Genomic DNA, 15,070 nt, shown 5'->3' on the forward strand with positions numbered 1-15,070 from the left:
GTAGAACTGCTTCATCAGGAATCCTGATGCAACGTTTCGGTAGCAATAGCCTTTATCAAGTTTCTTGATAAAGGCTACTGCTGCTGAAACGTTGCATTTGAAGAAGGGGACAATAAAGATTTCCAGTTTTTAAATGATCCTCGACCTGGCTGGTGCTGTGATTTGTGGACTTTGTATATATGTAACACTCACGTTTCAGTTGACAGGAACACCGGTGGATGTGGATCGGCCAGAGGTCGACCCCCAGTGCTGTCTCACCTTCCTTCCTACACACACACACATATATATATATATATATATATATATATATATATATATAATGTGATTTTATGTTAAAAGGGGAGTGTTTGCAACTTTAAAGGGGTTATCCAGGGAAAAACTTTTTTTTTTTATATATATCAACTGGCTCCAGAAAATTAAACAGATTTGTAAATGACTTCTATTAAAAAATCTTCATCCTTTCAGTACTTATGAGCTACTGAAGTTGAGTTGTTCTTTTCTGTCTAAGTGCTCTCTGATGACACGTGTCTCGGGAACCGCCCAGTTTAGAAGCAAATCCCCATAGCAAACCTATTCTACTCTGTGCAGTTCCCGAGACAAGCAGAGATGTCAGCAGAGAGCACTGTTGCCAGACAGAAAACAACAACTCAACTTCAGCAGCTGATAATTATTGAAAAGATTAAGATTTTTTAATAGTAGTAATTTACAAATTTGTTTAACTTTCTGGAACCAGTTGATATATAAAAAAAAGTTTTTCCTGGAATACCCCTTTAATGCTTTATTATAGGGTCAGACTACTCCAGTCATTTTCTTTTAATTTTTTTATCCTTTTATTTGTATCGGAAATTATAAGCACAAAAACATTTTAGGTGCCTTGTAGCAAATTGTTCCCAAGACGGACATTTTCTTTACCACATTTGCCACATGCACATTTTCAGTTTAAAGAAAAAAAAAAAAGCAGGAATGATGCCAATAAAACATTTTTGCAGACCAATTTCTGTGTTATCTAAGGAGGAAGCTATGAATTTAAACGTCCATCATTCTTTCTTGGTATTATTAATGTGGGTATTTATTGGAAATTTTTCAAATTAACCAATGTCACTTTCTCCACAATAGACATCAAAGTGCAATGTAATTTCATGTCACACCCTTGGTTTCCTGCTGTGAAATTTCCTTCCTTTTCAAAGGCTGTGAACAAAAAAATTCTAGGAAGGGCATCTACTTATAAAAGGAACATTAAGGCTCATCCAGACGTGAGACATTCTGCTCTGTCTGCTTGTGCCCACAATGAGACCGGTGACCTTCCTCCTGCTGTCACTTTTCTGTCACACATGTGAGGCCATCACAAGAATATTCTATATTGCTGCTGTGGAACAGTTGTGGAATTACAGAGATGGGACTGTGTTTTCTGGAGAACGAAGGTAAACGTTACCACGTCAGTACAAGGATGTAGTTTGTTTGTAATTTTTTTCTTTCATGTATTTAATTCCAGTCTTACAATTTTGCTATGGTGCAAATTCTTTGATGCAAATCTCATAAAAAATCTCAAAAGAATTGGAGTCGAACAATGGCTCTACTGTTTTTTTTACTTACAATACCTACAGTATATTGTAGTAATAGTGTAAAGTCAGGAACATTGCCTTTAACGGAAAGTGTAGCTGTATGTTCCGGCGGAAGTTGTTGTTTCCATCCTGACACAAGTCTCTCTGCTGCCCTGTGTGTTCACGTATGATATTTTTTTTTAGAGAGGAAGAATGAAGGGGTTTGGCATTGGTTGTATAACTGGGCAACAGTATATTTAAAATATGTTTTTTTCTTGCCATAATTCTCCTTTAACTCAGGCTTACTGAAGCTGATAGCCTTCATATTTTAAGTAGCAGAGAGTACTAACACAAGTTTCACTGTCATTTAAAAAAAACTTTTAATATGTTACATACAGTATATATATATATATATATATATATATATATATAAAACATATATATACATATATGATATTTTAAAAGTTTTGATCAATCAGGGTCTGAGTGCTTAGACCTCTACTAATCTCTAAGACAAGGGAAGAGAAGCACGTGGCTGAGCACTTCCCTCTACATCTCTCTCCTCGCTGTGTAGGATGGGCTTCATAGACTTTCTATCTAATCGATCGCTTGCAATGAGGAGAGAGAAGGGAAGAAAATTCTTGCTCTAGCGATTGGTGTGGGTCTTAGCATCCAATCCTGACTCTATATGACATGCCAGATTTTTTTTAATGACACTAACACTTTAACCCCATAGAGGACACATGACAAACATGTATGTCACTGTACCCGGGTACTTGGCACACAACGCTGTAGATGATACAGTGTTCGGGCCAAGATGGCTTCTGTTATCAGCAGCCAAGGACCCACCGCTAGTGGTGGACATCCGCAACCATGCTGATGTCCACCATTAACCCTACTGATGCCATGATCAATACTGATTACAACATCTTAAGAACCTGTGGGGCTTTGTGAGGCTCATTGGACCGGTCAAGATGGTGGCCTCTCTGCTGCAAACCATGTGTATGGTCTGGGCACTGGCAGGCTATACAAGTGGATTACAGATATCACTGATCAGTGCTATGCCAATGCATAGTACTGAACATTAATAGCAATCAATAGTTTTCTATAAATGTTCCCCTGTGGTAACTCAAAAAAATCTTTAAAAAAAATGAATAGAAAGTTTTTAAAGCCCCTCCCCTAATAAAAAAAATAAATCACCCCTTTTTCCCATTTTACAAATGTAAATATGTAAAAAAAATAAACATATTTGATATCACCATGTGGAGGAATGTCTGAACAATTAAAATACGATCTCATACGGTGAATGGCGTTAATTTAAAGACTCCAAAAGTCCCAAATTTCCGATTTTTGGTTACATCCCATCCCAGAAAAAATGGAATAAAAGTGATCAAAAAGTGACATATATGCAAAAGAGGTGCTGATAAAAACTACAGATCTCTGTGCAAGAAATTAGCCTTCATACAGCCGTGTATATAAAAAATAAGAAAGTTATAGGGGTTTTAGATAAAGTTACAGATAAAGTTTAAAACTACTTAAAACATCAGGACCACTGCCTTGCTAAAGAAGCGGAGGGTAAAGGTGATTTATTGGCCAAGCATGGCTCCAGATCGAAACCTTATTGACCTATTGGGGCATCCTCAAACGGAGGGTGGGGAAGCACAAGGTCTTATCCACCAGGTCCATGATGTCATCAAGGAGAAGTGGAAGAGGACTCCATTGGCCACCTGTAAAGCTCTGGTGAACTCCATGCCCATGGATTAAGGCAGTGCTGGAAAAAAATGGTGGCCACACAAAATATTGACACTTTGGGGTGTAATTATTTTTTGTTTCCAAGGTTTAGACATTAATGTCTGTGTGTTGAGTTATATTGAGGAGACACAACATTAACTCTGTTATACAGGCTGTGCACTCACTACTTTACATTGTAGCAGAAAGTCATTTCTTCAGTGATGTCACGTGAAAAGATGCAATAAAATATATACAAAAATGCGAGGGGTGTATTCACTTATGTGATATACTGTATATGGTTAAATTTATGACTGTGAATATAAACAAAATATAAAACAGGTAATGAAGATATTACAGACTATACAGTACTTACTGTACATAGAATGGCCTAATATAAAGCTTGAGGGTCACCGATTGAATAAACTTATCTTTCATATGAGACCACAAGCTGTTATTGTATTGTTGGGAATAGAGAGTCACAGGAACTTTACTGACTATTGGGATGGCATACCATTAAACCATGAATTAACAATGATATAACATCCTGGTACAGCCCTTGATGTGCACCTGTCTCAATGCCTAAAGTAGGGTTATAGGTTAAACCTGATGTCTTTTTTCAATCTTATAAACTACTGTATGTTATGTAAAATTGTGTAAAAGGACCAACATTCTCATTCTCCAGCTGATGGTATCATTTGTGCAGGCTATAAAATAATTGTTATCTGTCCCACATTGCCCTGTCTTGTGTGGCCAAAAATGGTCAATATAAAGGGCTGCACAAACAAGCACTGGCGCAGCCATTTGATTACTTGAGCTGTGTAAAGGCTAAGCAAACAAGCACCAATTGCAGAGTCGTGCCCATTACCAGGGCCAATTATTACAACGAAAAACCCAAGGAGGTACCAGGATAACAACAATTTTACAACAACTTTAGGGGAAACCCCTAAAGGAGTACCCTAAACTAGAACCCTCCCTATAAATTTTAAAATATAACTTTTATTTGGTGCAAGTTAAAATATGTGTTAATACTCATATGAACACTTTGTAGGTAATAGATTGTCCACTAGATGTCAGGACCACACTATAATTTAAAACGACAGTTCCAGTCTATCTCCTATGTATGCTGTATAACTTCCATTTTGTTTATAAAGGGGGTGCACTAATAAAGTAAGGCCCCTCTAGATCAGCACAATTTGTGATTGTATGGAGTATGACTGGAAAACTGCTGCTTAAAACTACCAGTTAGCCAGTTCCTTTGACATTTCGCTGGAGCCCCGGCTTCATAAGAAAGGACTGGTGGCTAAGGTTAGTCACCAGTCCTTTCTGATGAAGCTGGGGCTCCAGCAAAATGTCAAAGGAACTGGCTAACTGGTAGTTTTAGGCAGCAGTTTTCCAGTCATACTCCATACAATCACAAAGTGTGCTGATCTAGAGGGGGCTTACTATCTTAGTGCATTACCAGGGCCTATTCAGCCCATTTAAAAGGGCCTTAAGGCCCTATTCACATTTGTCTAACTCTTTCCATTGGTCTGTTCCATCACAGACAAAACAAAAAGATAACAGAGGTGCCAGATCCTTTTTTATGCTGGACACAAATGGTGCCCAACAAAGTCCAATAACTTTAATTGTTATTATTAATTATTATATTAAATTATTATTTATGTAAAATTATTTATTATGCAGCACGAGCACATCATTGATGATGGTAAAATGACCATAAAATGCCTAAATAGGGAAGAGTATAATGTTACAAGTATATAATTTTTTGTTAAGCAGTTACTAATAAATTATATTAAATACAATAATAGAATAGTACTATGTCTAAGGTATGTGCTTTCTGATTGTATATTTAAGGCCACCTGATTCGCAAATATACAAAAAAGCAGTTTACGTGGAGTACACAGATGAAAGATTCACAGACATGAAACCTCAGGATCACTGGACAGGTATGAATGTTTTCATGTACTGCATGAAAATAATACGTACAGTATACTGCAAGTGCAGATGAATCTATTATTTACAGGTATGCTCTGCCCACATTAGTACTGTACATTCACTGTATGTGAATGCAAATTCTCTTAAACATCGAAGTATCCATATCCAATGTATGCTAAACAAGTGTGTGTCAAGTTGGGGGTGGTATGTGTCAGCATATCTTCAAGCTGCAGGTGCCCAAAACTTTACGTGAGGAAGACATTAAAACTTAAAAAAGAGGACACTCATATCTCTTGCCATATTAGATTTGTACGCAATTCATATGCATTCATAAAATACTGAAGGCAAAAAATATATAAGTTAAATATACAAATACAATTCATGAACATAGATATTGCCAAGGAAATGCACGGTCAATCATAAATACCAATGTAGTATAGATTCCACTATAAACCCCTGTATAAAGGATCCCTATTGTAATTTGTAGTGCACAAAACCTGGAGTGTTGTTTTGCTGTCCTTCTTATTGGAGCAGTGAGGTGGAAGGGAGGGATAAATACCCCCCCAAAAAAGATGATGGCCAATAGAATTCATAAACAAACTGGTGCCACGAGTACCAGGCACTTCCATCCATGCAATGCACCCAGATGCTCTGCCAGTGCAATATTTTGGATTCTATTGACCATTATCCGACAGGGCATATGGTGCCGCCCCCTATGAGTCTTAAGAATCTGCCGTCTGAGGTGAGATGCTTATCTAATCTTATGGCAGATGGGATCCGGCCTTTAGGGAAGTTGAAGTAAACCACTGTACTTTCACCATGAAAGTCTCAAATTAGCGTGAAAATATTTTTCCTTTTTCTGCTGTCTAGGTTTTGCTTAGTGTTGTATTTAAAGGGGTACTCCGGTGAAAACCTTTTTTCTTTTAAATCAACTGGTGGCAGAAAGTTAAACCTATTTGTAAATTACTTCTATTAAAAAATCTTAATCCTTCCAGTACTTATTAGCTGCTGAATGCTGCAGAGGAAATTCCTTTCTTTTTGGAACACTGATGACATCACGAGCACAGTGCTCTCTGCTGACATCTCTGTCCATTTTAGCAACCGTGCATAGCAGATGTATGCTAAGGGCAGCATGGTGACTCAGTGGTTAGCACAGCTGCCTTGCAGCGCTGGGGCCTTGGATTCAAATCCCACTAAGGACAACAATAATTAAATAAAGAGTTATTATTATTATAATGACGTCAGCAAAGAGCACTGTGCTCGCGATGTCATCAGAGAGAATTCCAAAAAGAAAAGAATTTCCTCTGTAGTATTCAGCAGCTAATAAGTACAGGAAGGATTAAGATTTTTTAACAGAAGTAATTTACAAATCTGTTTAACTTTCTGGCACCAGTTGATTTAAAAGAAAAAAGGTTTTCCCCGGAGTACCCCTTTAATAGCTTTTCCATTGAATAATTTTAAGTGAAATTTAAGTGAAGGGGACAAGATGCAGAGCAACACTTAAATAGCTAATTTATACAGTATGTATAGTCAGAATCATCCTGCTGTTCTGTCTTCTATCCAACAATGTGTTTTGGGAGTCGATATGCAACTGTTTCACAGTTGATCCATTACTGTAGGACCCGGACATTTTTTGAACATCTGACCACTGTCACTTTAAGCATTAATAACTCTGGGATGCTTTTACTTTAAATTCTGATTCCGAGATTGTTTTTTCGTGACATATTCTACTTTATGTTAGTGGTAAAATTTTGTCGATACTTGCATTATTTCTTGGTGAAAAAATCCAAAAGTTTATGAAAAAAATTGAAAATTTCGATTTGTTTCACTTTTTACACTGGCATGTTCTTGTAGACCCAGTGTTTGAATTTTTACAAGGGGTAAAAGGAGAGAAATCTTCCTAAAATATGTAACCCAATTTCTCTCGAGTAAGGAAATACTTCATATGTGTATGTCAAGTGCTCTGTGGGTGCACTAGAGGGCTCAGAAGGGAAGGAGCGACAATGGGATTTTGGAGAGTGAGTTTTTCTGAAATGGTTTTTGGGGGGCATATCACATTTAAGAAGCCCCTATGGTGCCAGAACAGTAAAAAAAAAAAAAAAAACTCATGGCATACTATTTTGGAAACTACACCCATCAAGGAATGTAACAAGGGGTACAGTGAGCCTTAACACCCCACAGGTGTTTGACGACTTTTCGTTAAAGTTGTATGTGTAAATTATATATTTTTTTCACTAAAATATTAGTTTCCCCCCAAATTTTTTATTTTTTCAAGGGGTATTAGGAGAAAATGCCCCCCAAAATGTGTAACTCCATCTCTTCTGAGTATGGAAATACCCCATGTGTGGACGTCAAGGGCTCTGCTGGCACACTACAATGCTCAGAAGAGAAGGAGTCCCATTTGGCTTTTGTAAAGCAAATTTTGCTGAAATGTTTTTTGTGGGGCATGTCGCATTTAGGACGCCCCTCTGGTTCCAGAACAGCAAAAAAAAAACAAAAAACACATGGCACACTATTTTGGAAACTACACCCCTCAAGGAACGTAACAAGGGATACATTGAGCCTTTACACCTCACAGGTGTTTGACGATTTTTTGTTAAAGTTGGATGTGTAAATGAAAAAAAAAATTTTTTCACTAAAGTGCTGTTTTTTCCCCACATTTTACATTTTTACAGGGGGTAATAGGAGAAAATGACCCCCAGAATTATTATTTTTTGCGTTTGTCAGAACCGCTGTAAGATCAGCCACCCCTGTGCAAATCACCAATTTAGGCCTCAAATGTACATAGTGCGCTCTCACTACTGAGCCTTGTTGTGCATCCGCAGAGCATTTTACGCCCACATATGGGGTATTTTCGTACTCAGGAGAAATTGCGTCATACAAATTTTAGGGGTCTTTTTTTCCTTTTACCGCTTGTGAAAATAAAAAGTATAGGGCAACACCAGCATGTTAGTGTCATTTTTAAACTTCAAGCAGGAAACTTACTGTAAACCCACCAGTCTGAATGTACCCTGTACATTCACATGGGGTGCAAACCTCCAGCTGTTTCAAAACAACAACTCCCAGCATGTACTAACAGACTGTGCATGCTGGGAGTTGTACTTTTGCAACAGCTGGAGGCACACTGGTTGGTAAACCTTGTTAGTTTCTGTTATCTAACTCAGTATTTTCCAACCAGTGTGCCTCCAGCTGTTGCAAAACTACAACTCCTAGCATGTACTGATCGCCGAAGGGCATGCTGGGAGATGTAGTTATGCGACAGCTGGAGGTACGCAACTACAACTCCCAGCATGCCGAGACAGCTGTTTGCTGTATGGGCATGCTGAGATTAGCAGTTTTGCAACATCTGGAGGGCTGCAGTTTAGAGACCACTGCACAGTTATCTCCAAACTGTGGCTCCCAAGATGTTGCAAAACTACAAATCCCAGCATGCCCAGACAGCAAACTGCTGTGTGGGCATGCTAGGAGTTGTAGTTTTGCAAGATCTAGAGGGCCACAGTTTAGAGACCACTGCACAGCGATCTCCAAACTGTGACCCTCCAGCTGTTGCAAAACTGCAAATCCCAGCATGCCCAAACAGCTGTCTAAGCATGCTGGGAGTTGTAGTTTTGCAACATCTGGAGGACTACAGTTTAGAGACCAGGTTTGTTGACCTTTTTCTCACTGTTTTTTGCAGTGTTATAGGTCCCATAGGGAGCTATAGCACTGCACACACTGATCTCTTATGCTGATCTCTGCAAAGCCATAGCTTTGCATGGATCAGCGAGATAGGGGCTTGATTGCTCAAGACTGTAGCTCAGGCTTGGAGCAATCAAACCCCAATTGGATGCCGCGGAGACAAGTAAGGGGACCTCCACTTGCGTCCTAGATGATCGGGATATCGCGATTTTATCGCGATGTCCCGATCAGCCCGACTGAGCTGCCGGGAAGCATTTACTTTCACTTTCAGACGCGGCGGTCAACTTTGATCGCCGCGTCTGAAGGGTTAACAGCACGCGGTACAAGGATCGATGCCCAGGGTCAGCCGGGACCAACCCGGTGTGATGTGGGGACCCTGGGTCCTTAAGAGGTCAAAAACACCAAACCATCGTAAATGTACAACCTAAAACCATAGTGGAAAAATGTATTATAGGAAACCCATCACCTCTGACACAAATATTTAGCTAGGAATGCTTTTTCTGGGGGCCGTAGACCGGGCCATACCTCAAGGCACACATTCACTTATTTATTTTGTGGTGGCAGGGTGTGAGGTGCAGGGCAGATGGCATTACCCTATGTATTCGTGACGCCAGGGCATGGTTTAGCCTATAACCACCCAAAGGTATACCGCTTGATCCTGGGCTAGGCATGGGGGCATTAAAGACTCTGATGCAAACTTACGGACAATGGTAGCTTTAATGATGGTAGACAGTTGGTAAAGTCTATACAGCTAAGCCAGTGCCCAAGGAGGTGACCATTGACTCAGAGACCTTAAGGGCTTTCTGGGCTTGTAGTAGGACTAGGCAAATTAGTGCAGGCCACATTGCTTGACAGTTTCACAGAGACTGACTTGACTGATGATGGACAAAGCTGCAGGTTTAGCTTACTTGCACTTGACTGTGGCTGCAGGACTTTACTTGAGGCCTCCAATACTCTGGACACACACACTAGGCACGACTGACCTCAGCAAAGACTTGGTGCAAAAGAGAGAGAACTAGCTCCACCCAGGGCTTATATGGGGGAGACTAGCACGGAGCCCATAGGTCACCCCTGGAATCACCTGGTCACTGATACCTACTGGGTAACAATCACATGACATATCACATGGTATAACTCTTAAAGTGATAACACATTTTATACAGTACAACATATTCACAATGGGGAAACTAATGCAGGGGGCCCTGGAAACACTGAAGGAGGCTGCCTGACTGGGCCACCACAATTTATTGCTTGTTTTTTTTTTTCACTGTGCCACTTTTACGTGTTGTTTTGTCACAGGATTTGTCAGGATGCGGTAAGCCCTTCTGGGTGTCCCTCCTGGTGGTTCGGGGGAGGTGTGTGTGGCCATTCGGTTCCACACCTCCCAGCAAACCCCGGGCATTCCTGCATGGGCAGGATGCCATTGTATATGGCTCTGCGGGTGGATTCTTGGGCTAAAGCCTAGGATGATGCCAAGAGCACTTGTGGTCCTCTAGTAGCTTCGGTGAAAAGGGACATTGAGCCTGGACCCTTGCAGGTGCCTTTTGGCTCGGAGGGAAAAGGCGGTTTCGTTGTGGGGCCTCTCTCCTTTAGGAGAAGGGCTTTGCGATGGACCACATCCTTGTGCACGAAGTGTGACACGTTTGCACTTTTTTCTTGCACTTGGATGATAGAGAGCACGTTCCTCAGCTTTTCAATAAAGGGGGCAGTAGACATACAAATGTTTTATATACATCAAAACCAATAGGAATTTATCATTGCATTAATTAAATTATCACAATCAGTTTTATTCATATAATATGTGTGTTATTTACACATGTTATGCCATGTAAATCCTACCGATTTAGCATCTGATGAGCTGGAACCGCTTCTTCCTTTTCACTATGACATTCTAGTGTTGTCCTACACTGGGATCCATGCTCTGGTCGACTTGTATGGGGTGAGCTGGATGCACTTCTTCTCTTTTGATAATGAGAGGGAGATACACTAGGAAAGCATTTCACAGTGGCATACAGATCCAGTTGCCTTATAGAACCAGTACAGGTATGCGTTATGGATATATATATATATGTTGCTTTACTCTCTTTGTCCCACTGGGATTTATCTTATGAGGTATTGAGGATGTGTGGATGATGCCTGTAGTACTGTGTTGGTCATGTTATCTTTGCTGTAGAATATAAATAAAATAAGCAATTTTTTTCTTTACTGTAAGTCAATTTGATATTATGCTTATTCTGATTCAAGGCGGAGATAAAAACTTCCAACTCCATCAACTCTTGCCAAATTAAAGGTGTTTTCCAGGACTTTTTGGACTCTCCACAGTATAGGCCACAAATCCCTCATCAGCAAGGTGCTAACACTCAGCACCCCAGTTGATCAGCATGGCATCCTACACTATACAAAGAATGTGGCCAGAAGCCCTGCACCATTCATTGTATAGTTGGGGCGCTGGGCAACTGCAACTTGGCTCCAATTCACTTTAATGGGAGCTGAGCTGCAACTATGCACCCCTCCACTATCCATTGAAGGGAACAGGGCTTTCAGCTCCATTCACTGTATATTATTGAGCACCATACACCTGATTGGGGAGGGTCTTTAGATAGGTCATTAATTAAATGTTACAGAAAACCCCTTTTAACTGCACAGTGTGTAAAATAAGTATTGAACATGTCAACCTTTTTCTTCCTAAATATATTTATTGACATGAAACTTTCACCAGATATGGATAACAACGCAAGTAATCCATACACACAAAGAAACTAAAACAAATAAGCCCCAAAATGAAGCAATGTGTAATAATGTGAAATGACACTGCGAAAGAACGTATTAGACACATGAAAAAAGTGAAATAAGGCATGGAAAGCCAAGAGAACAGCTGACATCTATCAGTAATTGAAAAGCAATCTAGCCCCACATCTCATGATAGGTAAGAGCAAAGAGCTGTCTCAAGACCTTTGCAACTTAATTGTTACAAAAAATAACAATGGTTACTGTAAGTCCTAGGGGATATCTGAGTACTAGGAGCCACAGACAGGACCCCAAAAAAGGCCATTACTAAAGATAAAGCTCAGTTCTACAGTATTGGGACCAAGTGGTGTCAATAAAATATTTCAGTTTTAGCCACAAAAATAAATGTTATTTTCTATGATGAAAAGTTATATATTTTTTTATTCTGAAGCTGTGTTCTGATGTTGTGATGATGTCATATGTTGAATTTTGTTTACCTTTATTTATAAACTATGTTTAATATTGTTCCACAACAGTGTTTAAAGGGGTTATCCAGGAATAGAAAAACAGAGCTACTTCCCGTCTGTCTCCAGGTTGGGTGTGGTTCTGCAGCTCAATTCCATTGAAGTGAATGGAGCCAAGTTGTAAAACCACACCCAACCTAGGGACAAATGTAGAGCTGCTTTTGAAAGAAATTAGTTGTGTTTTTCTATTCCTGGATAACCCCTTTAGTATAACATGTGGCTATGTTCTATTTGGATGGTATTACAAAAGGCGATGGCCCACATTTACTATTATGGTTGTGCCAAAATTTTCATGCAATCTGCAATCCTTTGCATGTCACACCTCTGTCCACAAATTCACTATATTTTTATGCCCCTTTTAAAGTATTTTTTCAAGCATATGTTTAAAATTGAAAAAGGCTAGAACAGTGGGCATGGCCAGGAAAGTGTGAAATGTTATAAAGGAAATGGGAAACAAGGCACAGTCTAAAGTCTACTAAAAGTTGTCAAAGACTAACTACACTTAAACCATGCCAACCATGTTTTATAGTAGTAAAACACAGAAAAGTCAGACAACTGACATGCAAGCCTTGATAAATCCCCCTTGCTTTTTGGGCCTTTTTTGAGATGTAAAATGTCCCCAAAATGAAATTTTTTTCATTTGAATTCAATCGGAAAATATTACTTACCTTCCACACAGTATAATTTTATGTCCAAAATTTTTATGTAGATACAGTTAAGTGCAAGGGCTGTTTACATGCCGAAACAGGTCTATAGCTTGTCATGTATTTTGGAATGTTTAAGTCCCAGTTGCATATCTATATATTTTACCCTCTTTTTTAAGGTCTATTGGGTCCCACAATTCGCGTTGAAACATTTGATGATGTTGTTATTCACTTTAAGAATCTTGCAAGTATTCCATGCAGTCTACACGGCATTGGGGTGTCATATGGGAAAAGATCAGAAGGTGAGAACGCCATTGTATGGCACCTCAAATTAATCAGTTCTTATTTTTTATTTTTTGCATAGATAGATAAACTAATGGAGATGTTTAAGAAAATACATCTCATCAGTGTCCTTATCTGTAGATGGCAATATTACTTGAATGTTCCAGAACATAACTTGAGGGCCCCACTTCTACAGTCTTTTACACAAAAACACTGTAAATTCTATCATTTTAACACAAACTGGTAATACATAGTACATGATTATACTAAATCTGCAGGAGGAGGGGGAGTCACTCTATTAAACGTGTTCCATTAAAGGGGTACTCCCGTGGAAAACTTTTTTTTTTTTTATCAACTGGTGCCAGTAAGTGAAACAGATTTATAAATCACTTCTATTAAAAAAATGTAATCCTTCCAGTACTTTTTAGGGGCTGTATACTAAAGAGAAATCCAAAAAAGAAATGCATTTCCTCTGATGTCATGACCACAGTGCTCTCTGCTGACCTCTGCTGTCCTTTTTAGGAACTGTCCAGAGCAGCATATGTTTGCTATGGGGATTTTTTCCTGCTCTGGACAGTTCCTAAATTGGACAGCAGAGGTCAGCAAAAAGCACTGTTGTCATGACATCAGAGGAAAGGCATTTCTTATTTGGATTTCTCTTTAGTATACAGCCCCTAAAAAGTACTGGAAGTATTAAGATTTTTTAATAGAAGTGATTTACAAATCTGTTTAACTTTCCTGCACCAGTTGATTTAAAAAAAAAAAAAAGTTTTCCATGGGAGTACCCCTTTAATGAGACCCCTCCTACTCCTGTCCAGTATACATTATTACGGAATTACAGTGACCAGGTCACACCACAGGCCTTAAGGGAGCCACAGTCCTGCCAGACACTGCACACTGGTTCCTCCCAGTCACAGTTTTAGCCTCCCTGGGTATTAGTTAAACACAACCCAACCCTTTCTGTGCTGACATCTCTCGCCGTCCCAGCAGACTTCCCAAAATTGACTCACTTCCAAAGTTGACAAATGTGCTTATCCTCCACTGCTGTAGCAACAACATAACAAGTTGTCTCTACCCATGGTTAGGACTGTCCTACTGCTAGTTCTATTTCAGTAACAGAACGATTGTTCCATTCCAGAGTCAGCATACCATCTGCTTCTCAGCGACACCTACAGGGACCCATAGGTAGACACCCAACAGCACTGCCTCTGGATCTCCAAAAAGCACATGAGTTAAACCAGTGAAATGCAAGAATGAAGGTCTCTACTAAAACTTTCAGCATCTCCAGCCTATTGACAGTCTCACAATGGATCCTTCATCCTCTAGCCTATGACAGACAGGCTGCTCTGGTTTCTAGCTCGTTGATACGCCCTGATAAAGCTCACTGTGACCTCCAGCTCACTTATGTCCCCTGATGAAGCTCACTATGACCTCCAGCTCACTTATGTCCCCTGATGAAGCTCACTATGACCTCCAGCTCACTTATGTCCCCTGATGAAGCTCACTATGACCTCCAGCTCACTCACACTCCATTTAACAGACAGGCCAAACATATCACACAGGTCAAACAAAGGTCAATTTGATACTATTCACCCTCAGCCCCCTTGGCACCAAAACAAACCTCATTTACATTTATTTGCATCCTTACAATGATGCTGTAGTACAGCACTTCAGATCCTCAGTACTTCCCTTTTACTTCAGCATGAACCTCCTCCACAGTCTGCTGTTACCCCCTGCCATCCATGCAAAGTGGCACCACCAAGTATCAGGCTCAACAGCACATGACTAACTAGTTGTCATAGGGCTTGAACAGATAGGGCACAACACCTCAGAGTACAACACAATGCTTATACATCATATCATGAATATCCCATATGCAGCACATCCAAGACAGCAGTGTCAAAACACCAACAAATATACTTCCACGCTGACATACACAGTTAAGATTCCACCTCACACATTACAGCCATTTAATAACTATTGTGTCTTTCTGTTACTGCAGCACACT

The 15,070-nt window shown here is 39.8% G+C and overlaps 1 protein-coding gene across 1 annotated transcript in view; it reads left to right on the forward strand.

The window, feature by feature from the left end:
- Positions 1-1,243: 1,243 nt before the first annotated feature.
- The window catches only part of F8 (coagulation factor VIII), a 97,185-nt gene continuing 83,358 nt past the window's right edge, over positions 1,244-15,070 (forward strand). Inside the window, exons 1-3 of the mRNA XM_056539178.1 lie at positions 1,244-1,421; positions 5,127-5,218; positions 12,960-13,082. Of these exons, the coding sequence (XP_056395153.1) occupies positions 1,288-1,421; positions 5,127-5,218; positions 12,960-13,082 (349 nt within the window). The 5' untranslated portion in view covers positions 1,244-1,287. The remainder of the gene's footprint in view (positions 1,422-5,126; positions 5,219-12,959; positions 13,083-15,070) is intronic.

The sequence above is a fragment of the Hyla sarda genome, chromosome 9 (genome assembly GCF_029499605.1).
Source record: "Hyla sarda isolate aHylSar1 chromosome 9, aHylSar1.hap1, whole genome shotgun sequence".
NCBI classification, from domain to species: Eukaryota; Metazoa; Chordata; class Amphibia; order Anura; family Hylidae; genus Hyla; species Hyla sarda.